Source organism: Marmota monax, unplaced genomic scaffold (genome assembly GCF_021218885.2).
Source record: "Marmota monax isolate L192 unplaced genomic scaffold, Marmota_monax_Labrador192_F-V1.1 WCK01_AAM20220418_F8-fsc00026, whole genome shotgun sequence".
NCBI lineage: Eukaryota > Metazoa > Chordata > Mammalia > Rodentia > Sciuridae > Marmota > Marmota monax.
The window spans coordinates 305,450-331,486 of record NW_026693108.1 but is presented as its reverse complement, the minus strand read 5'-3'; the positions used below and the strand labels follow the sequence as shown (position 1 = coordinate 331,486).

General features: G+C 58.0%; 1 protein-coding gene across 1 annotated transcript; it reads right to left on the bottom strand.

The window, feature by feature from the left end:
- Positions 1–1,969: 1,969 nt before the first annotated feature.
- Positions 1,970–24,687, bottom strand: CUNH13orf46 (chromosome unknown C13orf46 homolog). The gene is made up of 10 exons (XM_046454844.1): positions 24,501–24,687; positions 22,945–22,996; positions 21,656–21,824; positions 21,521–21,568; positions 20,472–20,617; positions 19,934–20,120; positions 18,835–18,902; positions 18,272–18,350; positions 18,027–18,096; positions 1,970–2,109 (listed from the first exon to the last, which is right to left on the bottom strand). The coding sequence occupies exons 1-10, from the start codon at positions 24,685–24,687 to the stop codon at positions 1,970–1,972; spliced, it is 1,146 nt and encodes a 381-aa protein (XP_046310800.1).
- Positions 24,688–26,037: the final 1,350 nt, after the last annotated feature.

The window sequence follows — 26,037 nt, the reverse complement described above, 5'->3', positions numbered from 1 at the left end:
TCGGCCAGTCTGGAGGGCTGCAAGGGCAGCCGTCAGTCTCATCTGAGGTCGCCTGAGGAGGCGAGGCAGACCCAGGTACAGGGTCACTCTCCACCAAGTAGGAAGGCTGTCCCAAGCGGAGCCCAGGGGTGAGTAGAGGCAGCGGGAGGTGAGATGAGGTGACCCCTGCAGCCAGATCCAGCTGTGTCTGAAGGCCAGAAGTCTCCTCTTGTGGTTATACGACTAACAAAGCCCCTTGGGCGTGGTGGAAGGTGGCTCAGACTACATCTCTGCTGCTGGCACCCAGCAGTCCCGAAGACACCTTGTCATGGCACTGCCGAGTTCTGGCACCGTGGCTCCTTAGAGCAGGCCCTGCGGGCAGCACGCATGTTGGCCCCTCCCCTCCTGCTGCAGCCCTGGGGAGGGACGTAAGATGGCACTTACCTGCAGACTTTGAGGACAGCCGGGGGGGGGGGGGGGTAGGCTGGTGCAGGCACCACAGGCGCTCAGAGCCAAGAGTGGTCCTTGGCTATCCTGGTAGAGGGCCAAGCAGACAGCACCTGGGCCCAGCCACAGAGGCCTCCAGCAGCCCCAGGCCTGTGGACTGGGAACTCCACTGTGGACAGCTGTGCCCTACACTCGTCGCCAGCTGTGGGAAAGGGTCCTCCTGAGTGCTGGGCGGGCACTGTCTCCTCACAGGGCTGGGCCTCCCTGGGCCCAGCCCTGAGCCGACGCAGGGGTCCTGGGCCCAGGAAGGCCTGTGTCCAGATGCAGCAGGCCCTGTCCTCCCTGCCCTGGCAGGGCCTGGGGTGGAGCTGCCTGCAGGGTTGCACCACCCCTTCTCCCCAGAGGCAGAATCCCCCCCAAACGGGCGAAGCCAGTGAGACTTCAAGCACAGGCAGACCCTCCCTTCAGCTCTCCCGGCTTGTTAAAAACATCATTTTCTCAATGGAATGTGAGCCCTGACCCTTCCCCTGCCATGGAGGCCCCATCAGCCTCTGCCCTGCCCTCCCTGGCCACTCCTGTGAACTGCAGCTTGAAGTTTGGGAACCCTACAGCCCTGGGGCCACCTATAGCCACCTATAGCCACCTATATATATGCCCCCTGTGTGTGGGTGCCGCAGTCTGGCTGCAGCAAAATAACCGGGGGGTGACGAACAACTTGTGTACGTTGATACAGCAGGAGAGGGAGCCGTTTATTGCAGGACAGGAGCAGTATTTATACATTCCACACAGCTTATCTAATTAGCATAAACTGGATACATCAGTCAACCAATCAGGAATCTCCACACTTAATGGCTTGCTTTTGTTACTTCTCAAACCACTCCCTCTGGCATTCTGCCAGGCACCATCCAGACTTGTTTAGGAACTCTAACATTCCCCTGGCAAAATGCCAGGTGTTATTTTGACTTGTTTACAGACTCTAACATGTGGGGGTCACTGTGTGTGTCCACCACAGTGTGTGTCCACCATTGCATGTGCCAGTCATTGCATGTGTCCATCACTGCCTGTGCTGGTCATCACAAGTGCTGGTCACTCTGTGTGTCCATCACTGCCTGTGCTGGTCATCACATGTGCTGGTCACTACATGAGCTGATAACTGCATGTGCGTGTGTACGTCCATCACAGTGTGTTCATCACTGTGTGTGCTGGTCATTGCATGTCCATCACTGCCTGTGCTGGTCATCGGGTATGCTGGTCACTGTGTGTGTGGACAGCACACAGAGGGCCGGCTGGGACGCTCTGCTGTTGCTCCTGTGCTCTTCCTTCTGAGGCAGAGTGGTTCACAGCAGATGCCTGAGTGCTGCCAGGTCAAGGGGTACTGGGCTCACTACAAGGGACAGGGTTCTCAGTGTGGAGGGGGAGCCACAGGGAGGTGGCCCTGGGGTCCACCAGGGTGGTTCCCAGACCAGGGAAGGGTGCCAGGAGCAGCTCTCCCCTCCCACTGCCCAGTGCTCTCCCTGCAGCCGGTGACCCTTCCTGACAGTCCTCAGGGCTTCTCCCATAAGGCACTGGGCCCCAGGCAGAACCCTGGTCCCAGAGGAGGGTCCAACGGGGATTTCCTGTTTGTCAGCTTCCTGAGCCCGGAGCTCGACGTTAAGTCGTCGATGGAGGCCACAAAGGCTGTGCCTGTGGGAGGTTGAGGCAAGATGGTGACAGGTTGGAGGCCAGCCAGGCAACTTAGCAAGGCCCTGTCTCAAAGTAAAAACTAAGAAGGGCTGGGGGTGTGGCCAAGTGGTGGAGCGCCCTGTGTCCAGTCCCCAGGACCAACACACACACACACACACACACACACACCAAAAACCGAGGACTTCTGTGGGGGCCACAGAGCCTGCGGGACTGGCATTTCCTGCTTGCTGGTGACAAGCAGCCGTGTGCCCTGGTCCTGGGACTCCTGTTCACTCCCAAGGGCCTCGCAGGGAGCTGGCCTGCGCGGCCGAGGGCCTGGGAGGGCTGCTGACTTCCCTTCACTCTTTGTCTCAGGACACTGTAACTGACACACTCCGTGACACAGCAGGCAGGGTGGGTGAGTGTCCTCCTGGGCAAGGAGCACCTGCTGAGCAGCCTGGAGGACCTCCTCAGGACCCACAGCCCGGCCCCACTCCCCACCCTCTGCCCAGCCGTAGCTACCGCTGACATTTAAGCTGCTGCTCTGGCTGTCACTCTGAGGTCCCCAAATCATATGCTTGTGCGTTTGTTCCTGGACTGGGTAGAAATCATCTGTCACCTCCTGCCTGACAGACACCCCACCTCTGTCTCTGCTGTTGGCACATCTCACCAGGACTCCGCTGATGTTCCTTGGTAAGTCCCCAAACTGTCACGTGTCCCTATGTGCCATCCTTGAATGCATCACGTGTCCCTGGCGTGCCATCCCTCAATGCATCACGTGTCCCTGTGTGCCATCCTTGAATGCATCACGTGTCCCTATGTGCCATCCCTCAATGCATCACGTGTCCCTATGTGCCATCCCTCAATGCATCACGTGTCCCTGGCGTGCCATCCCTCAATGCATCACGTGTCCCTATGTGCCATCCCTCAATGCATCACGTGTCCCTATGTGCCATCCCTCAATGCATCACGTGTCCCTATGTGCCATCCCTGAATGTATCACGTGTCCCTGGCGTGCCATCCCTGAATGTATCACGTGTTTTTATGTGCCACCCCTGAATGTATCACGGGTCCCTATGTGCCATCCCTCAATGCATCACATGTCCCTGGCATGCCATCCCTCAATGCATCACGTGTCCCTGGCATGCCATCCCTCAATGCATCACGTGTCTCTTTGTGCCATCCCTGAATGTATCACGTGTCCCTGTGTGCCATCCCTCAATGCATCACGTGTCCCTATGTGCCATCCCTCAATGGATCACGTGTCCCTATGTGCCATCCCTCAATGCATCACGTGTCCCTATGTGCCATCCCTGAATGCATCACGTGTCCCTATGTGCCATCCCTGGATGTATCACGTGTCCCTATGTGCCATCCCTCAATGCATCACGTGTCCCTATGTGCCATCCCTCAATGCATCACGTGTCCCTGGAATGCCATTCCTCAATGCATCACGTGTCCCTATGTGCCATCCCTCAATGCATCACGTGTCCCTGGCATGCCATCCCTCAATGCATCACATGTCCCTGGCGTGCCATCCCTCAACGCATCACGTGTCTCTATGTGCCATCCCTGAATGCATCACGTGTCCCTATGTGCCGTCCCTCAATGCATCACGTGTCCCTGGCGTGCCGACGTCGCTCGTGACTGAGGAGTGAGTGTGATCATTCCTCTCTGAACGTCATCCCCCTAGTGCCAACTGGCTGCCCTTATCCAGCCTTCTGCTGGGAGTCGGGTGGAGGTGTGGGCTCCTCTGTGGGCAGTGCTCAGGGTGCAGGCTCAGGTGGGGAGTGACTGTCTGGTCAGGCTCTGGGGAGAGAACATGGGGCAGGGGCTGAAGCTGGGGCTGACCATCAGAGCTAGTCTTTGTCCTCATTGAACCCAAGTGATGGGGCTGGGAGAGCTTCCAGGTCGGTGGACATGCCCACTTGCCGGGTGGGTGGCACTGCCCAGCTCCAGGGGATAGAGGCTGCCCCGCTGGGGCCCCTTCTGGACTTGCTCGCCCTGTGCGCCCCTGCCCGGCTCTCTGTCCTCGGCTCACCCTTCGCACTATGCCAGAGCATGAGCCCAAGCATTCCCCGAGTACATGAGCTATTTAGCAACTCCCTAAAAATGTTGTGGGCTGCCCTGGCCTGGGGCCAAGTTGGACAGAAGTACGGGACGCTGGGAACCCTCACGTTGCACTGCCCGCTGAAGTGAGGCATCCTGTGGGACTGTGTCCTGCCTGTGGGCCCGACACAAACTTCCAGAAGTAGGCGCCAGGACTGCACCTGTGGTGTTGAGAGGGGACTTTGGTCGTCTGGGGAGAGCAAGCTACGCTTGGTGCCGTAATGTTGGAGTAGAGCCACAGCTTTCCTGTGGCCTCTGCGTTCTCCAAGGGTCGGCCAGCAGTGGACTAAGCTGGACAGGGAGCTGGACAAGCTTGTGGAAGCAGAGGAGCCAGGGCCTGTCGCAGGGCTGTACTGGGCTCTGGCCGTGAGCTGCGAAGAGCGTCATCTGTCGAAATGCCGCTCCTTTCCACAGCAGAACAGGAAGCACCAGCTCCCAGCTGCACGTGGGCCCTAAGGGACCCTGAATATCCAGCTCTCTGAAGCAGCAGCTCAGTCCACTAGGGTGCTGCGCAAGAGCCTTGGGCTGGGTGCTAAGTAAGCAGCAGAGCAGACTGGGATAGTGCTGGAGGCTGGAGGCCAGAGACCCCGGGTCCACAGAGGCCTGACCCTCGAGGTGCTGTCTCCCTCCGCCTGTGCCCTCCTGGAGGACAAGTAAAGGCCTCCCTAAAACCTCTCTCATTTAAAAATTTTTGATCTGGGGTCTCACTGTAAGGAATTCTTACATAAAAAACAACCCTGTTCTGGGGCTGGGCTGTAGCTCAGCGGTCGGGCGCTCGCCTAGCACGTGTGAGGCCCTGGGTTCGATTCTCAGCTCCATGTAAATAAAATAAAGATCTTGTGCCAACTACAACTAAAAAATAAAGCTAGGCAGAGGAGTGGGCACCTCTCCAAGAGGAGATGCCAGCAAGCACCCAAAAGGGTGCTACCTCCTGAGGCCTCGGGGCCAGAGCAAAGCCAGGCAGTGCCACTGACCCCACGAAGCCCCACAGCCCTTCAAGGAGCAGGAGGCGAGGGCCAGGGAGACAGCAGCCACCCATGTCACTAGCGGAGTGTAGAAACAGCCCCAGGACCCAGCCAAACGCCCTCTGCTCTCCGTCTCCGGCTCTGCCAGGCCCGGCTATTTCCCGCCAGCCTCCCAAAGGCATGCTGGCCTGGACAAGCGTGCAGTCCAGACCTGCCCCTGCTGATGAAGGAATGTGGCCCAGGGCTGCGTGACCCACAGACTTTGGAGAAGGAGACACTGTGTTCTTCCAGATGTTTTGAAGCCTAACTCCAAATGTGGCCAGAGTGTTTAAAAGGAAAATGGGATTTCGTTGATGGACTCCAGCAGTGGCCATTTGTCAAGTAGATTCCAGAACAAGAAGGGCTTAGGTCCTGGCCTCTGTCCCTGCTGAGAAGGTGACCACATCCTGACCTGCGAGGCCGGGTTTTGTCTTATGGGCTCTGTGAAGGGGCTGAAGAGGAAAAGCCTGTTTCTGTGGGCAGAGACCGACTTGGGAAGAAGAGTGGGGGCTGAGCTGGCTCAGGCGTATGGCCACCTGGCTGGGTGGAGAAGCTTCGCCTCAGCCACCTGGCCTCTCAGACCAGCAGGAAGGCTTCTGGACACTGGGCGCTGAGCCAGGTCCTGCCCAGGAGGGAGAGGAAGGCCAGCCTGGGCAGGCAGAGCATCCTGAGCCCAAAGCGGCTGCTGCCCTCCATGCCCACTGCCCACGGTTCCCAAAGCTCATGGTGGTTCATCATGGGCTGTGGCAGCCAAGCCTGAACCTCTCTCCAGCTCCATCTGCCCCAGAAGTAGCGGGGGCCGCGGCCCTGCCTCCTCCCCACAGCCACGCCTGTGGAGGCCACTGCAGCTCTGTGGCAGCCTGTGGGTCCTGGTGTGAGCAGCAGGTTGACACTTCAGTGTCCTCTGTGGGCTCAAGTTCAAATGTGCCCTAGCAGTGCCACTGTCCCACATGGCCGTTGGTGACATGTTCTTGCTCTGCTGACCTAAGTCTGTCTCGCGATGACTGATGTGACTTGTTCTGCTTTTTGGGCCATGTTTGTCTTGGCTCAGGAGCGTGTGACCAACAGTGAAGTGTCCATGTGCCCATGTGCAGGCTGTGTGGTCCAACGCTCTGACACAGACGCGCCCCGAGACCAGTGGTCAGGATCGCACACACGTTCCCCGCCCCCAAACTTCCACGTTTCCTGCTGTCCCCTGGCCCAGGCACCCTGGGGTCCCCTGCCTGGCTGCTCCTGTAGGCTCACTGCTCTGGTGCCCTGGGTGGGGACTGTGGCTGGGCACTTGGGTTCTTCAGGAGCAGGAGCAGGCGGGCCTCAGGGAGCTCCCTGCCACATAGTGGAGCAGCTGCCAGGTGCTTCCCGGGGCTTCTGCTCACATGCACCCATTGCAGGTGCTGACCTGGCCGGGAGGGAGTCCAGCCTGCCCCCCCACTGGGCTGGCCGGGGTCTCCTGACCGAGCCTCAGTCAGCATCTCTGCGGCTCCGTTGCCATCCATGTGTCTTCCTAGAGGAGGAAGATGTGCTAGGCTTGTGGTGCCAGAGGCTGCCGTCCATGGCTGCTGCCCATTACTCTGGGCCCTCGGGGGGGGGGGGCGAGCATCATGGCGGAAGGACATGGCTGAGGGAGGGTGTCACCTTATGGCAGCTGAGGAGCAGAGAGAAGAAGGAGTGGGAACCGAGGATCTACGCACTCCAGCCAGACCGCGGGTCCTCCCAGGAGTCCCTTCAATCAGGGTCAGAGCCCTCGACATCCACCAATCCCCAAAGCCCCCATGAAGCTGCCACATGGGGACCAAGCCTTCATAAGGAGCCTGGGGGATGCGCCAGGCCAACCAGGCAGATGTGCTGACCCCCTTGACGGAACGCCCAGCCTTCTGCAGAGAAGAAGCCCCTCCTGCTCTGGGAGGAGGCTGCACCCGAGTTCTGCAGACCTGTACTCAGGGTGGACCTCCCTGTTCTCCTTCTTTGGCTATTAAGAGAAAAAAATCACGTGCACAAAACTAAAACGCACAGGGATGATCCTGAGAGGTCAGAACTGTGATATGCTGTAAAAATATACGGCCGAATGGAAGCAATGGTGACTAGAGCTTACATCCCTTCAGAGCTTCTGCACTGACACAGAAAGGACTCTGACAACAGCAGGCTCCTCCTGGAGACTGGTGTCAGCGCAGGGAGGAGCTTGTGAGCACAGAGCCTGTGGAGGATGCGGTCCCTGCGGGGCGGCCACCTTCAGTCATGCTGCCAGGTACACTGGACCAGCTGGCACACAGCAAAGAGGGCCCAGCACCTGCTCTGAGTCTGGGAGGACGATGGAATCCCACGTCCTCCCTCTCCTGTACCACTCTTCCCGACCCGCACCATGCTCTGCCTGTCAGGTGACGGTGTCCCCCTCATCCTCTCCTGTCCCTGGTCTGCCTGTCAGGTGACAGTGTCCCCCCTCTTCCTGTCCTGCTCCCTGGTCTGTGTGTCAGGTGATGGTGTCCCCCCTCTTCCTTTCCTGTCCCTGGTCTGTGTGTCAGGTGACGGTGTCCCCCCTCTTCCTCTCCTGCTCCCTGGTCTGTGTGTCAGGTGACGGTGTCCCCCCTCTTCCTCTCCTGTCCCTGGTCTGTGTGTCAGGTGACGGTGTCCCCCCTCTTCCTCTCCTGTCCCTGGTCTGTGTGTCAGGTGATCGCGTCCCCCCTCTTCCTCTCCTGTCCCTGGTCTGTGTGTCAGGTGACGGTGTCCCCCCTCTTCCTCTCCTGTCCCTGGTCTGTGTGTCAGGTGATGGCGTCCCCCCTCTTCCTCTCCTGCTCCCTGGTCTGTGTGTCAGGTGATGGTGTCCCCCCTCTTCCTCTCCTGCTCCCTGGTCTGTCTGTCAGGTGATGGTGTCCCTCCTCTTCCTCTCCTGTCCCTGGTCTGTGTGTCAGGTGATGGTGTCCCCCCTCTTCCTCTCCTGTCCCTGGTCTGTGTGTCAGGTGACGGTGTCCCTCCTCTTCCTCTCCTGTCCCTGGTCTGTGTGTCAGGTGATGGTGTCCCCCCTCTTCCTCTCCTGTCCCTGGTCTGTGTGTCAGGTGACGGTGTCCCTCCTCTTCCTCTCCTGCTCCCTGGTCTGTGTGTCAGGTGATGGTGTCCCCCCTCTTCCTCTCCTGTCCCTGGTCTGTGTGTCAGGTGATGGCGTCCCACCCTCTTCCTCTCCTGTCCCTGGTCTGTGTGTCAGGTGATGATGTCCCCCCTCTTCCTGTCCTGCTCCCTGGTCTGTGTGTCAGGTGACGGTGTCCCCCCTCTTCCTCTCCTGTCCCTGGTCTGTCAGGTGATGGCGTCCCACCCTCTTCCCTTTCCTTTTCCTGGTCTGTAGGATGGTGGGGTTTCCTCCTCTTTCTTCTCCTATTCTTCTGTTAGGATGCCTACATCCCACCCTCTTCCTCCAGCATCTGAGCCCAGGTGTGGTTATCCATTTTGCACACTTAAAAGCAATGAGACCACATGTATTGTACTTTATTTTTTTTAACTTTTGATATGAGATCTCTCTGAGGGGCCTCAGATCCGAACCCCCCCGATTCCATCTTCTTCGGAGCTGCTGTCTCGAATGCACACCACCAGGCCCAGGTTCTTGGATAATTTATATGCAATAAGGGTCCAAGATAACACTATGGTAAAATAAAGGTTTATAACATATCACCAGATTTATGTTGAGGTAGGAGCTCTGGCCTTTAACTCATACAACACACACACACACACACACACACATGTTGAGAGCCACAGCCTGAGGGGCCCCAGCAAACTTCCAGCTGCCAGCAAACTTCCAGCTGCCGGCTGATGATTGGCTCACAGCAGCCCCAGCAACATCTAGCTGATTGGCTCCTCGGCCCCAGCAACATCTAGCTGATTGGCTCCTCTGCGGTGATGCTCATTGGACTGTTTCCCTGCCCTTTCAGACCACGGAGCTGCTCATTGGGGGACTTTTTTGGCTCCGCCCACGTGACCCAGCCAATCGGCCTCAAGAGCAGGAGGATTGTGGGAGGTGGAGAGAAGCTTGTGGGGGAGAGAGAGGCTTGTGGAAAGCCGGTGGTGGCAGTTGAGGCTCTGAGGGTTTTTCCTGAGAGACTATTTTGTTTGTCGTGTGTGGTTCTAAAAATAAAGTTAGTTTCTTTTGACAAGTGGCTCCTGATTGTGCCCAGCCAGACTGCGGCACACACACACAACTGGAAATGGATTAAAGGCCTCGGTGTAAATTCTAAAACCATAAAACTCTGCAAGAAAGCAAGAGAAAGCCTCTTGCCTGGGGTGGACAGTTTTCTTAGCCGAAGCCGTTTTGAAGGGTGATGTGACCTCAGTGAATTAAGAACTGAAAAGAAAGGGCCAATGAAAGAGTGTCTCCTCAGACTCCCTGGTGCACCAGGCTCAGGAGGGCCTGCCGTGTGCGTACCCGCTTCCCTCCAGAGTGCTGATGAAGGAGCAGGGCTGCCCATTCCCTGGCCATGTGCTCCACTCCTACACGTATGCCCAAAGAGATGCAGTGCCGTCCACACAAGGACGCGTACGCACAGGTATCTCAATGCCCAGACTCATGAACACTGGATGCTGGTGCCTGGCGGAGCGCACGCGCGGTTCCTGGCACAGGGAATGTGGCCACATGCAGTCCCTCTGCCCAGTCCCCCATGGGGCTCTGAGCCTGTGAATGCACTTTTGGCGAGGCCGGGTGGAGAGGGGCTATGGAAGAGCCCTCAGTGTGGCCGAGGTGTGAGCAGGTTTGGAGCAAGCTGGTTCAGGGTAAATGTCCTGTGTGGGGCACAGACCAGGACAAACCATTTCAGGGGCATCTTGTTGGGCACGAGCCACCAGCTGGGCCTTGGAGAGGGACAGTTCTCCTAACCCAGTAATCCCTTCCACCAGCATCTGTGTGGGGTGTCCCCTGGCTTGACCCTGAACAGAAAGTCACAGGAGCCTGTGCGTTCTGGTCTGCTCTGCTCCCCCAGCCCTGGTCTCTTTCTGTTTGGCGCAACCCAGCGAGACCCTGTCTCAAAAAAAAAAAAAAAAAAAGAAAGAGCTGGAGGTGTGCTCAGGTAGAGGGCCTGGGCTTCATACCAGCACTGTAAAAAAAAAGGAGAAAGACAGGGGTCCTGGGGGCTGGGCTGCTCCCTGCACAGGCCAACTGGGGCTACCAGGGACCTGAGACCACGCTCTTCCCAGGGCCTCTGCTGTGCCCTATGCAGTCCAACTGGGCCTACCAGGGACCGAAGATGGACCTCTTTCCAGGGCTCAGCTGCTCCCACAGATGGCTCCCTCTGAGAGCCGCAGGGAGTGTCCCTCTGCCTGGTGTGCTGCAGAGCTGCTTTGCAGCTCTGAGGTCTGGCGTAGGGGCCACTGGCTCCCAGACCCTTTAATATGCCAAAGGATCCACGTTTGCCACTTATCAGCGCCTGCCCATTCTGGGGAACCGAAGACCAGGCTGACGGAGACACACCCTGGAGATGAAGAGGAGCCTAGCCTTTGTCTCCGGGCCAGGCCCAGGGCTTCCGGGGTCCCTGAGGGTTTTCATGACACACTCTTGCCTTCAGCCTGATGCAGGGACTGGGGGACCGCCAGACTACTCAGGATGGGGCCGGCTGCAGAAGAACCTGCCATGATGTAATTGCAAGACCTCCCTGGAGGGCAGGACGGAGCCAAGCCCATGGTGGAGGCCTTCTCAGTCAGGGCTGTGTGCATCTGGACTGGTGCTGAGAGGAAGTGGTGCTGTGGCCATGCTGTGGATCCCAGGGAACCCCAGGGGCCCAGCATGCAGGACGCGTGGCTGTGAGGGAAGAGCGTGGTCTGCTGCTGTTTGGGCTGACATGGACAATCTGGGGGATGGAGCCCATTTTCTGGGTTTCCCTTAAATCCAGGGGTGGGCTCCGAGTATGCTGAGCCACGACAGGAAGGAATGGCAGGTGGGATTTGTATTCTCCCTGTGTGCACAGTCGGAACACAGATTCACACAGGACCCAGCCTGCCAACCCAGGTCCTTGTTCTTCCCGTCTTGTCTCTGGAAGAAGGCTGCTCTTGGCTGAGCTGAAAGCATCCGACAGATACGCCTCATATCCCAGGGTCTCCACACAGGCACACAGGAAAACACATGGTCACAAATTGCTTCCCCCTACTGTTCTGCCTTGTGGTAAAACATCAGACCTCGGGTAGAGCTCCCAATAGCAGAAGTGGATTCTGGGCAGCTGTGATTGGAGAACCAGACTGGAGATGAAGAGCTAGCAACAAGAATGACGAGGAGGTTACCAAGGAAGAGGGGTACTGGCAGGACAGGGAACTACCAGGGAGAACCAAAGGAGAGCACACCATGACCTGTCCTGAGTGACGCCATGATGTGTACAACAGCACCTCTGTCCAAACAAAGTCACTCAGAGCAGACACAGCATGAAAAACACTGTGGAGTCAATCACCATGACACCATGGAGTCAATCAGGGCAGGTACAGCCTGAGGACTACTGTCCTACACACCATGGAGTCACTCAGGGCAGGCACAGCCTGAGGACTGCTGTTCTACACACCATGGAGTCACTAGGGCAGGCACAGCCTGAGGACTGCTATTCTACACACCATGGAGTCACTAGGGCAGGCACAGCCTGAGGACTGCTGTTCTACACACCATGGAGTCACTAGGGCAGGCGCAGCCTGAGGACTGCTGTTCTACACACCATGGAGTCACCAGGACAGGCACAGCCTGAGGACTGCTGTCCTACACACCATGGAGTCACTAGGGCAGGCTCAGCCTGAGGACTGCTGTTCCACACACCATGGAGTCACTAGGGCAGGCACAGCCTGAGGACTGCTGTTCTACACACCATGGAGTCACCAGGGCAGGCACAGCCTGAGGACTGCTGTCCTACACACCATGGAGTCACCAGGGCAGGCACAGCCTGAGGACTGCTGTTCTAAACACCATGGAGTCACTAGGACAGGCACAGCCTGAGGACTGCTGTTCTACACACCATGGAGTCACTAGGGCAGGCACAGCCTGAGGACTGCTGTCCTACACACCATGGAGTCACTCAGGGCAGGCACAGCCTGACGACTGCTGTTCTACAGACCATGGAGTCACTAGGGCAGGCACAGCCTGAGGACTGCTGTTCTACACACCATCTAGTCAGTAGGGCAGGCACAGCCTGAGGACTGCTGTTCTACACACCATGGAGTCACCAGGGCAGGCACAGCCTGAGGACTTCTGTCCTACACACCATGGAGTCACTAGGGCAGGCACAGCCTGAGGACTGCTGTACCACACACCATGGAGTCACTAGGGCAGGCACAGCCTGAGGACTGCTGTCCTAGACACCATGGAGTCACTAGGGCAGGCACAGCCTGAGGACTGCTGTCCTACACACCATGGAGTCACTAGGGCAGGCACAGCCTGAGGACTGCTGTCCTACACACCATGGAGTCACTACAGCAGGCACAGCCTGAGGACTGCTGTCCTACACACCATGGAGTCACTAGGGCAGGCACAGCCTGAGGACTGCTGTCCTACACACCATGGAGTCACCAGGGCAGGCGCAGCCTGAGGACTGCTGTTCTACACACCATGGAGTCACTAGGGCAGGCACAGCCTGAGGACTGCTGTTCTACACACCATGGAGTCACTAGGGCAGGCACAGCCTGAGGACTGCTGTCCTACACACCATGGAGTCACTAGGGGAGGCACAGCCTGAGGACTGCTGTTCTACAGACCATGGAGTCACTAGGGCAGGCACAGCCTGAGGACTGCTGTCCTACACACCATGGAGTCACTAGGGCAGGCACAGCCTGAGGACTGCTGTTCTACACACCATGGAGTCACTAGGGGAGGCACAGCCTGAGGACTGCTGTTCTAGAGACCATGGAGTCACTAGGGCAGGCACAGCCTGAGGACTGCTGTCCTACACACCATGGAGTCACCAGGGCAGGCACAGCCTGAGGACTGCTGTCCTACACACCATGGAGTCACTAGGGCAGGCACAGCCTGAGGACTGCTGTTCCACACACCATGGAGTCACTGGAGCAGGCACAGCCTGAGGACTGCTGTCCTACACACCATGGAGTCACTAGGGGAGGCACAGCCTGAGGATTGCTGTTCTACACACCATGGAGTCACTAGGACAGGCGCAGCCTGAGGACTGCTGTTCTAAACACCATGGAGTCACTAGGGCAGGCACAGCCTGAGGACTGCTGTTCTACACACCATGGAGTCACTAGGACAGGCACAGCCTGAGGACTGCTGTCCTACACACCATGGAGTCACTAGGGCAGGCACAGCCTGAGGACTGCTGTCCTGCACACCATGGAGTCACTAGGGCAGGGACAGCCTGAGGACTGCTGTCCTGCACACCATGGAGTCACTAGGGCAGAGGCACAGCCTGAGGACTGCTGTTCTACACACCATGGAGACACTCAGGGCAGGTACAGCTTGAGGACTGCTGTTCTACACACCATGGAGTCACCAGGGCAGGCACAGCCTGAGGACTGCTGTCCTACACACCATGGAGTCACCAGGGCAGGCACAGCCTGAGGACTGCTGTTCTAAACACCATGGAGTCACCAGGGCAGGCACAGCCTGAGGACTGCTGTCCTACACACCATGGAGTCACCAGGGCAGGCACAGCCTGAGGACTGCTGTTCTAAACACCATGGAGTCACCAGGGCAGGCACAGCCTGAGGACTGCTGTTCTACACACCATGGAGTCACTAGGGCAGGCAGAGCCTGAGGACTGCTGTTCTACACACCATCGAGTCACTAGGGCAGGCACAGCCTGAGGACTGCTGTCCTACACACCATGGAGTCACTAGGGCAATCACAGCCTGAGGACTGCTGTTCTACACACCATGGAGTCACCAGGGCAGGTACAGCTTGAGGACTGCTGTTCTACACACCATGGAGTCACTAGGGCAGGCACAGCCTGAGGACTGCTGTTTTACACACCATGGAGTCACTAGGACAGGCACAGCCTGAGGACTGCTGTCTACACACCATGGAGTCACTAGGACAGGCACAGCCTGAGGACTGCTGTCCTACACACCATGGAGTCACTAGAGCAGGCACAGCCTGAGGACCACTGTTCTACACACCATGGAGTCACTAGGGCAGGCACAGCCTGAGGACTGCTTTTCTACATACCATGGAGTCACCAGGACAGGCACAGCCTGAGGACTGCTGTTCTACACACCATGGAGTCACTAGGGCAGGCTCAGCCTGAGGACTGCTGTTCTACACACCATGGAGTCACTAGGGCAGGCGCAGCCTGAGGACTGCTGTTCCTACACACCATGGAGTCACTAGGACAGGCGCAGTCTGAGGACTGCTGTTCTACACACCACGGAGTCACTAGGGCAGGCACAGCCTGAGGACTGCTGTTCTACACACCATGGAGTCACTAGGGCAGGCACAGCCTGAGGACTGCTGTTCTACACACCATGGAGTCACTCAGGGCAGGTACAGCCTGAGGACTGCTGTTCTACACACCATGGAGTCACTAGGGCAGACACAGCCTGAGGACTGCTGTTCTACACACCATGGAGTCACTAGGGCAGGCACAGCCTGAGGACTGCTGTTCTACACACCATGGAGTCACCAGGAAAGGCACAGCCTGAGGACTGCTGTTCTACACACCATGGAGTCACTAGGGCAGGCACAGCCTGAGGACTGCTGTTCTACACACCATGGAGTCACTAGGGCAGGCACAGCCTGAGGACTGCTGTTCTACACACCATGGAGTCACTAGGGCAGGCACAGCCTGAGGACTGCTGTTCTACACACCATGGAGTCACTAGGGCAGGCTCAGCCTGAGGACTGCTGTTCTACACACCATGGAGTCACTAGGGCAGGCACAGCCTGAGGACTGCTGTTCTACACACCATGGAGTCACTAGGACAGGCACAGCCTGAGGACTGCTGTACTACACACCATGGAGTCACTAGGACAGGCACAGCCTGAGGACTGCTGTCCTACACACCATGGAGTCACTAGGGCAGGCACAGCCTGAGGACTGCTGTTCTACACACCATGGAGTCACTAGGGCAGGCACAGCCTGAGGACTGCTGTCCTACACACCATGGAGTCACTAGGACAGGCACAGCCTGAGGACTGCTGTCCTACACAACATGGAGTCACTAGGACAGGCACAGCCTGAGGACTGCTGTCCTACATACCATGGAGTCAGTAGGACAGGCACAGCCTGAGGACTGCTGTTCTACACACCATGGAGTCACTAGGGCAGGCACAGCCTGAGGACTGCTGTTCTACACACCATGGAGTCACTAGGGCAGGCACAGCCTGAGGACTTCTGTTCCACACACCATGGAGTCACCAGGACAGACACAGCCTGAGGACTGCTGTCCTACACACCATGGAGTCACTAGGGCAGGCACAGCCTGAGGACTGGTGTTCTACACACCATGGAGTCACCAGGGCAGGCACAGCCTGAGGACTGCTGTTCTACACACCATGGAGTCACTAGGGGAGGCACAGCCTGAGGACTGCTGTTCTACACACCATGGAGTCACTAGGACAGGCACAGCCTGAGGACTGCTGTTCTACACACCATGGAGTCACCAGGGCAGGCACAGCCTGAGGACTGCTGTCCTACACACCATGGAGTCACTAGGGCAGGCACAGCCTGAGGACTGCTGTTCTACACACCATGGAGTCACTAGGGCAGGCACAGCCTGAGGACTGCTGTTCTACACACCATGGAGTCACTAGGGCAGGCACAGCCTGAGGACTGGTGTTCTACACACCATGGAGTCACCAGGGCAGGCACAGCCTGAGGACTGCTGTTCTACACACCATGGAGTCACTAGGCAGGTGCAGAGTGATGACTGGTGTGAGGATAGAGTCTCCTTGATTGAGGACAGTATCTCCTTACTTGGGGACCGGCCTCCGTGGGCAGAGAGGTATGGATGAATTGACCTATTGGGACACAGACCCGTTGCAGATGTGTCCTGTGTTGGAGGTTTGGCGTTTTCCTGAGTAGTTTGCATTCGTGCCATGAGGACCCATTGTGGCAAGACCATGGAGGACGCGGCTGCTTGAGGGCCATTTTCTTGGGAGGATGGATCATGCTGGCTATAGCGCTGTGGAGGTCCACCCACTGCCCAGCTGCCCGCTGCCCTGCCCTTTGCACTTGTGAGTTTTCTAGTGTGAAATGGGCTTCCTTTCCTATTGATCCCTCCAGTATTTGTCAGAACCAAACTGGATGAATCAATTGGGCTCCTCGCGGGGGCTGGCTCCTTGCCCTCCACCGGACACTGTCCCACCCTTCAGAGGGCCCCAGTCAGTGGGCTGAGTCCCCACATATTCCATGATTAGGCTTGCCCAGTGGAGGAGAAAGACCCTGAGAATCTCAGCTTGGATCACCCCGTCCGGAGGCCTCCTAGCCCAGCATTCTCTCTGCCTCTGCACCCCCGGGTATCCCCATGAGGAATTCTGAGTCCCAGGGGGAGCCTCAGCTGTAGGGAAGAAGAGGGAGGCGGGAGGTCCCCCTCCCCAGTGTGTCCCCCTGGACATCTCTCCAGGGGACTTCTTGCACTTCCCTGCCTTCTGGCAGTCAGAGAGCAGATGCTGTGCCCTGCAGGGCCCTGCCTGGCATGGCCCACAGACATCTGTCCTCCCCTGACCTGCACATCCCCATGTCCCTTGTGGGGCACTTGGGGACTGATGTCTTCCTTTGAGGGGTTGTGCTTCTGCTTCTTGTTTTGTGCAGAGCTTGTGGGGATTTGCTTTGGGGCCCCACAGTCATGCTGGTCAGGACGCAGGCCCCCCAGGCAGAGCCTGGCCCCATAGGCTCCAATGCAGAGTCATAACTAAGTGCCAGCCACCAAGCACATCCTGGCCTGTCCTTTAATGAATAAGCAGTGGAGGAGTGTAAATTTTGTGGTAGGTCGAGTCCAGTGCAGCGGTCCCTCTTGGATGGTGTTTCCTAGGACTGAAAGCAGAGCCGTGTGGGAAGCATGCCACCAGGGGGCGCTGTTGGCCAGTCGAGACCTGCAGGACTGCTGGACCTGGTGCAAACAGAGGGCTGCTTCCTGAAGGTGACAGGACAGGACTGACTGAGGACGACCTGCAGCAGCCACAAGCCGCGCAGCAGGCAGCCAACACCTGTCCTGGCTGCCAGAAGAGGCACCCTCGTCTCCTTACCCACCAAGGGACATGGGGCCCACTAGTGCAGGCAGAATGTTCTAGAAGGGCCTGGGCCTATACCTGCTCCCTAAAGGCCCCCTAAAGGCTACTCATGGCACAGTGAGGGACCCAGGCTGCTCACTTCTTGCAGGCCCCACAGTCTGTGTGGCCTTTTCCCAAGGGTGGGACTGCTCGGAGCCTGGACCAGCAATCAGGGTCAGTTTTCCAGAGGACTTGGCTAGTTTCAGGAAGTCCACATGACTGAGTTGAGATGGAGGAGGGCTGTACCCTGCAGTACCCTGCCTGGCGCGCCTGGGGCTCGGGGTTTGGGTTATGAGAACCTCCCTGAGCATTGCGCCTCTTGGAGCCATGATTCAGGAAATCTGGGGAGGCTGGGGAGTGGGGGACGGGCATCCTGACCACTGTCCAAGGGGGAGGTCCCTCTCTCCTCTGCCAAGTTGAGCGCCTACAGCTCCCCAGTGCAGCACTGGGATCCCTGTCCTCTAGTTCCGTCAGGGCTACTCCAGGCAACTGTCAGAGGAGGATGTCAGGCTGCTGGGCGGCTTCCCCCACTGCAGGGTCCTGTACCTGGCCCCTCAGCAGTTCTGAGTGTGGTCACCTACAGTCTCTGACCACATGGCCTGCAAGGCTGAGCCACACTCCTGCCCCTTTCCACACCTCAGAGAAAGTGTGTCCAGGCAACTCACCCTGCGTCTTTTGAAGTTTGACGTCGCGCCCAGTGTCCAGGGCTTCGGCCGATGGTCTCAGGGCTGCACTCTTGGGGAGGGTTGGGAGCTGGCATCACCGCTTCCTCTGACCCTCATTCTCAGCTCTGGCCAATCCCGAGAGAGTCCCTGGGAGCCTGGTCCGAGGGGTCCTGGGAAGGGCACAGGGTGTGTGACCACCGGTGCTATCCCCACCCGCCCCTCCCTCTTCTCCAGGAGCTAAGTACCTTCTCCAGGGTTGCCACACAGCCCTCCGCCTTCCTTTTGGTGGGGTAAGGGATGCAGCACACCCAGCTGGTCCTGGTCCTAGAGGCCAGAAGTAGGGTGTTGTGGTAAGGAAAGACCCTGCCTGGCCCTGCCGGGCACCTGCGGGTGCTCCAGCCTGCTCCCCACTTGGACTGTGCTCACTCCACCCCACAGGGCACTCTGTCCACAGCCTTGAGGCTATGGCAGAAGCAGACTCCCGCAGAGCCAGTCTGCTACCCTGTCCTCCAGCTAGCCCCAGGTCCAGAAGTGAGCCACTTGGAATCTGGCAGCCAGCCCTTTCCCCTGCAGCGAGGCAGCTGCCCCCCCTTTCCCGTTGCAGGAACCCTGGACTCAGAGCCAAACACACAGGGATTTAATCCCATCATCTCAGTAGGGTAGGGTCTGAGGGAAATAGGGTGCTTGCCTCTCAGTCCCTTCTTGACCTCTGCGTGCACCCACATGAGGGGCACTGGGGGTCCAGTGTGCCCTGCAGAGAGGACAAGCCCTGCCCTCATCCCCACGCAAGCCCACAGGCCTCACTCACTCGTCTTCTGACAAATCCCCTATGTCCATCTCGCCCCACTTCTCTTCTCTCACAGCACGGGTGGTCACCTGTGGGAGAGGCAGGCAGGTTCAGAGGGTGGGGGGTGTCCACCTGTGGGGTCTGCCAAGGAGTAGGCCAGGGGAGGTGGGTCCCAGAGGCCATGGCTCGAGCACCCTCCACCTGACAGGGACCCCAACTGGTGCAACTCTGCTACTGGCTGAACCCCCTGGAATCCCTGGAACCCAGGGGACCCCCAGGAGGAGCCTGGTGGGGACTTAATAAGCTCCTTGCACAGTAGGGTGTGATCTGAGGGGAAAGAGTGCACCATGGAGAAGAACCAACTCTCAGGCAGAACTTAAACTCTCCAGAAGAGAACTTCGAGAAACTCGAAAAATGGTGACTGCTGGCCAGAGCAGAGAATTGGACCCTCGTGCTGGAAGGCCCTAGACAAACCTCATGTCAACTTCGTCTTTTTTAATGGTGGTGACAATGTGATGAGGCTGACAGTGGGAATAATGGTGCTGGTGCTGGTGACAGTGGCTATCCAGGTATGGTGATGAAGATGGTGATGGTGATGTGAGGGTGGTCATGCTGACGGTGGGGATGGTGACAGTGTTATCAGGATACAGTGATGAAGAGGATGGTGATAATTATAATGACAGTGATGGTGATGGTGTAATGGTGACAGTAAAGATGGTGGTGATGGTGATGATGATGGTGATGGTGTAATGGTGACAGTAATGAAGGTGGTGATGGTGATGGTGTAATGGTGACAGTAAAGATGGTGATGATGATGGTGATGGTGTAATGGTGACAGTAATGGTGGTGATGGTGATGGTGTAATGTGACAGTGATGATGATGGTGATGGTGATGGTGTAATGGTGACAGTGATGATGATGGTGATGGTGATGGTGTAATGTGACAGTAATAATGATGGTGATGGTGTAATGGTGACACTAATGGTGGTGATGGTGATGGTGTAATGTGACAGTAATGATGATGGTGATCGTGATGGTGTAATGTGACAGTAATGATGATGGTGATAGTGATGGTGTAATGGTGACAGTAATGATGGTGATGGTGATGGTGTAATGTGACAGTAATGATGATGGTGATGGTGGTGATGTACAGATAATGATGCCACTGTGGGTCATGGTGATAGTGGTGATGGTAGTACTGATGGGAGATGATGTGATGACTGGGGATGAGGGGTGGTGCTGGTGGGGATGACAGTGATGCTGCTGCTGGTGGTGGGGGGGTGATGGTGATGATGGTGATGACAGTGCTGGAGATGACAATGTTGATGGTTGTGATAGTCATGGTGGTGATAATTAATACTGTGGATTTCTGGGTATGGTGCTCTCTTCTGAGATCTCTACAAAACAACTTGGGGGTACTTCTACAGTCCCTTTTTGGCAGAGGAGACAACTGAGGCACAGAAGGTATTTTTTGGGTCCAAATCTCCAGGCTTCACCCTTTCTACTACCTGGTGTGATCCCACAAGAGGTTCTGGAGCCAAGAGTTTACCCAGGCCCTAGAATACAGCCCCAGGGTACGTGGGAGTGGGAATAAGGGAGGCCAAGTCGCATCACCGTGGAGCATCCAAGGAGCTGTTGGTCGTGGGTTTCTGCCTCACCCTCTGAACAGGCCTGCTATGGGCAAGTCCCCCAAACCTGCCCAGCCCAGTCTGGGTACAGGCACTTTCTGGGTAGGTGGTGAGGGTTTTGTCTGTACCTCCTCGGCATGATCTCCCAGGTCAATCTCCACGAGTGCAGATGGTTTCTGTGGGTGGAAATCACAGAGCTGGGGTGAGTGTGAAGAAAGCAGACTTCCTGGAAGGGGCTGCGGCTCCCGGCCTTGGGCAGCCAGGGCAGGCACCAGGGTTATCAGATGCTGGTGATGCTCAGGGTCGGGGGTCCGGCAAAGCTGGTTGGAGGGCTAATGGCAGTGTGGCCCTGAGGTATCTGTGGGGCTGACTCTGGCAGGGAGCGAGAGGGAGGAATATGGCCTTCCCGTCCACCCTACTCACTTCCCATCAGGTTCCTGAGACTTCAGAGGGTCTCCCACACCTTCACCCACCAGGGCCTCTGGGCAGTGGCCATGCCCTGGGGAGGTACCTCCCAGGCCTGCTCAGCTGGATTCTGCCTCCAGAGATTCACCTGGAGCCACACTGCACCCGCTGGCAAAGACTCACACTGGGGTGCAGTGGCCCTGCAGTTTAGCTGATAGCTGCCTCAGGGTCTCCATCTGGGCACTTTGGCTGGCCCATAACCACACCCAGGGTGGTCTGTTGTAAAATCCTGGTAAGCAACATGTCCACCCTCTCCATAACTAGCACGCGGTCTGGGAAGGAGACTAGAATCAACCTTCCTGTATCAAGTGTCCGTGAGAATCCCTAACACTGCATCTGGGCAGGTGGCTCTGGCTTGTTCTCCTCGGCCAAGGTCCGCTGAATGTCAGCTCCTCTCAGGACCCAACTCCATCAGTGCCTGCCCTGTTTGGCAAGCTGGGCGAGGATGCCCTGGGACAGCAGAGGCCAAGCTTGGACCCCGGCCTCTCTGGATGAAGGGGAGGGCCTGGGGCAGCTCTACAGCATGGATTCTGCTGAGGTGACCCCAGGACCACCAGTCTGCAGTGCGCTCATGGCCGGGCGGGCTTGCTCCTGTCACCAAAGGAAGCTCTTGCCTCTTTTTTCAGAAGATCATTCAGCTTCACGGACTCCAGCTCTTGTTCCTGCAAGCCAAAGAAGACACCCACAGGTTGATACAAGCAGACCCCCATCAAGATGACAGAGGGCCCCAGGCATCAAGTGGGGCTCACCTCAGCCTCCAGGACGCAGCTGCCTGCACATGCTCCTGCCTGCTCCTCCTTGGTGCTGGTCTCTGAGTCGCTCTTCTCAACCTCTGACTCCGTTTTCCCACACTCAAGGTCCAGGCTTCCCAGGGCATCCTGATTCTTTTCCTTCCTGTCTTCCTCTAGATTTGCCTGACTGTGAGAGAAGGGAAACAGGGAGGGAAAGGTGTCATGGGACGAGGAGATGGACCTGCCCTTGCCTGGGTGCCTCGTGCCAGTGCTGGGTAACAGGCACCCAGCTGAGGTGAGTCTGTGGGGCCCTTCTGTGGGTAGAGGGTCTGGACATGAGGTTCCCTCCTGGCACTGAAAGCCAGCCTACCCTGACTTCTCCAATGACCCCTCTTGTTTAGACACACCCTGAATGACAGCATCCTGCTAGCAACAGTTAACTGGGCTGATCGAGAAAGCAGGTCCCACCTGCTCAAAGGACCAGAATACGCTGTGCAGAGGTGACTACCATCAGTGAGTGCATGGCTACCTCTGCCTGAAGACCAGCTGCCATGGAGACTGGCTGGGCTGGGTCTGGGCCAGTCACCCACCCCACCTGGGTGACCCTCCCTGCAGCACTCTGTTGAATCTAGGGTGCAGGGAGGGGGCTTCTCCAGCATCGGGTGGGGAGACATGGTGGGGTAAAGGCAAGCGTCTCACTGTACCACCAAGAGGACAGTGGGCCTCCTGGCTCAGCCCTGCCACCCACACCCAGCTGGGCAGGGAGGGTGCTCCAGGCCTCCCCCAGGCCCTCTGCCCTCCAGCCACACTGGTGGCCGAGCACCCTGGTCTCCACGAGGCCACTCCGGGTCCATGGTGGTGAGTTGGACCTTGATGTCCAAGAAAGATTCTTGGGAGATTCAGTGACTGAGGCCTCCTAGGTGGGTGGAGCCGGGGGCAGGGCTATGCTGGGAGAGTCCGTCGGGGCCTCCCTCTGTGGAGCCATTGGGCACGCTCCCACCCCAACAGAAGAGACCTCCTTGGGTCCAGCACCTCCTTTCCAGGGTGGTTTGTGGGGTTGTTTGCTCTGACACTTTGGCCAAGCCAGTTGACCTGAGGCCAGGGCCAGCTGGAATGGGCTGCAAGGAGGGGACAGAGGGTCCTGTTTCTGTGGGGAGTCCCTCCCAATAAACGTGAATTCTTGAAACGCCCCCCACAGGCCCTCAGGTGGATCTTCTCAGGACACTGGGTCCTTCGGGTCCCTCCCAAGCCTGACCTTGGTGGGGTCTGTTCTACACACACACACACACACACACACACCTGCTTACCAGATGGTATCATCTGCATCCCTCCTTGGGTCTTGCCCCTGGTCTTCAGACTCTGAGAAGCAAGGACAGTGTTGGTCAGCACCATTGGCACACGGGCCCTGGCTCCTGAGACCAGTGTGCCCCAGCCCAGGGCTTGCCACCTGCAGCACTGTCCTGGTCTGAAGCCCCTCCTGCAGTGTGCTCAGGACCACCTGGCAGCAGGGGGAGTGGCCATCAGGAGCTGGACCCCGTCTCCTCTGCAGCACAGGCCTCTCCCAGGTCTGCCATCTCTGTGGGACTCGGCGCCTCACAGTGAACGTCTGAGGCCCTAGGGTTTAGAAACCCCCTGTCCCAGCACAGTGACAGGAACAGGGTGGGGGAGGGGCCTCTGCTCCTGCTGCTCACCCCAGGCTTCCTTTTCAGGAAGACAGAAGGAGGTGGGGTGGCCGCCAGTTCTCTGGCCCCCAGCCAGGTGCTCTTAGCAGTCCCCTCTCCTAGGCAGGGCACAGGAGCAGCCTGAATCTGCCTGAGGTGAGGGAACCCTGTGAGCTTCCTGGTGATTCTGGAGAGGATGGGCCTCCTCCACCTGCCGGCTTCCTGACCTAGGTCCCTGCACGTGCATGTGGCTGTGCAAGCCCTTTAAGGAGAGGCAGGTTGCCAGGTCTGAGTGCCGTGACTGCGCTCCCTGCTGCAGCCCCCTCTCCTGCAAACCACCAGGAGCCGACGCAGCCCAGGGAACTCATCATTTATCTATTTATTGTCTGGTACCAGGGGTTGAACGTAGTGATACTCTACCAATGAGCTGTGCCCCAGCCCCTTTTAGTTTTGGATTCAGGTCTGTTTCCCAGGCTGGCCTTGAACATGTGATGCTCCTGCCTGAGCCTTCTGGGTGACTGGGATAAGAGGCGTGGGCCACCCCGAACGTGGCCGGGGGGGGTCCCAAAGCTTTGAACCATGGTTCTGATGGAAGAACAGCCGGGACCCTGGGGACTGGGGATCGCCCTGTCCTGGAGGGCTTCCTGCAGGGACTGGCCAGCGGCAAGCCCTGAGCCCAGCTCAGGGGGCCAGGGAAGACCTGCAGATGGAGGAGTCTTCTTGCCAGCCATCCCTGGCTGGATGCCACGTCCACTCTGCCCGTCCTCCAGGGTCGTGCTCCATGGACACCAGGCAGCCTGCTACCTGTTCCTGCTGGGGGGCTCACCCCTCCTACCCAGTGCATCCAGCCTTAGGCTGGGTCCTTCGTCATCTGTCTCAGGGCTGCTGCTTGAGGTCGCTGAGGACCAGACCTGGAGGCCATTCCTGCTGCTTCCTGACCAGCCTGTGAATGGCCTGTCAAAGTAGGTGAGGAAGGCCTGCCTGGACGGAGGGGACGCCCCCTGCTCTTGAGCTTACTGTGGGACTTCGAAGTTCCCGGGAGCATCTGGCAAGGAGTCAGTGGGGTGGTCTCACAGCCGCAGGCAGGACAGCACCCTGTGCTTGGGGACGCCCCAGGTGGGTGTCCGCAGGATCCATCCCTTCCTGAGCTGCCGGCCCGGGCAGCCCTGGGCCCTCCAGCAGAGACCCTCCTACCCTCCTACCCGGCTCCCTGCGCAGCTTCCTGATGCGGCTTGGGGGGTCTCCCTTCTGGTGCAAGCCACCCATGCTCCGGCTCCTCTGGAGCTCGGCCCCCTCACTGGCTGCCTTGAGATGTCCAGGGGCCACTCCTGAGGGCAGGGCCCCAGGGCCCGGCCGGTGCCTCCTGTGTGTGGCTGGATCCTTCTCCATTCTGCCCGTGGCCTGCACAGCCTCACACTGAGGCCATTGCTGCCCCTCTCCCTACTCTCCTACTCCAGGGAGTAGCCAGAATGGGGGGGGGGGTTGCCGTGGAGCTGCTGTGACATCACTGCAGGTCAGGGGTCAAGGGTCAGCAGGCCCAGCCCAGAGCAGCCCTCCCCGCCAGCTGGGGCTTGGAGCAGGGCTAGGCTGCCTGGGTTTCTCCTGCAGATGAGGGTAGGCGGTGGCCTGGGCCAAGCCTTCCACCAGGAACGTGGGGCCGAGTCAGACTCAGGAAAATGAAGGAGCGCCCAGGGCAAGGTCATAGGGTTCCTGCCCGGAGAGTGACGTGGAGGTGCTCTGCTGAGAGGAGGGCTTGGACAGCCTCTCTGTGGCAGACTGGAATTGTGCTCATGTGAAAACCAGCCTGCACAGGACAACAGCCGGTGGCTCCACCCGGATCGCACACCTTCAGCTCTGCAGACTGCGTCCCTGGCAGGGTCGGGGTCGGTCAGCGTCTCCGAGGCTGCTCCTGTCAACTCACAGATGCTGTCGTCTGTGTCTGCACGTGGCCATCCCTGTACGTCTCTGTCTTTTTTATTATTTTGTTTTACTTATTTATTTTTTGGTACTGGGGATTGAGCCCAGGGGCACTTAACTCTGAGCCACTCCCCCATCTCTTTTTTTAAAAAATATATTTTATTTAGAGATAGGGTCTGGCTGAGTTGCTTAGGGACTCACTAAGTTGCTGGGGCTGTTTTTGAACTTGTGATCCTCCTGCCTCAGCCTCTGGAGCCGCTGGGATCACAGACAAGCACCACCATTCTGGGCGACTGGGTGAGCTCTTCTCAGGGGAACCCAGCAGACTGGATGAGGTCTTCTCAGGGAACCCAGCAGACTGGATGAGGTCTTCTCAGGGGAACCCAGCAGACTGGGTGAGCTCTTCTCAGGGGAACCCAGCAGACTGGGTGAGGTCTTCTCAGGGGAACCCAGCAGACGGGATGAGGTCTTCTCAGGGGAACTCAGCAGACTGGGTGAGCTCTTCTCAGGGGAACCCAGCAGACGGGATGAGGTCTTCTTAGGGGAACCCAGCAGACTGGGTGAGGTCTTCTCAGGGGAACCCAGCAGACTGGATGAGGTCTTCTCAGGGGAACTCAGCAGACTGGGTGAGCTCTTCTCAGGGGAACCCAGCAGACTGGGTGAGGTCTTCTCAGGGGAACCCAGCAGACTGGGTGAGGTCTTCTCAGGGGAACCCAGCAGACGGGATGAGGTCTTCTCAGGGGAACCCAGCAGACTGGGTGAGGCTCATTGCAACACCTCATATTACCTCTTACCTCCGCAAAGGCCTGTTTCCACGTACAG

Bases quoted from the DNA above. Each gene is read 5' to 3' on its own strand.
- CUNH13orf46 (XM_046454844.1), bottom strand. From the start codon at position 24,687: ATGGAGAAGGATCCAGCCACACACAGGAGGCACCGGCCGGGCCCTGGG. The intron at 22,997-24,500 runs GTAGGAGGGTAG...CTTGCTTCTCAG, and splicing joins GAAGCTGCGCAGGGAGCCGG to AGTCTGAAGACCAGGGGCAA. The intron at 2,110-18,026 runs GTGAGTTGCCTG...AACCTCCCACAG, and splicing joins CAAACTTCAAAAGACGCAGG to GCACAGCCTTTGTGGCCTCC.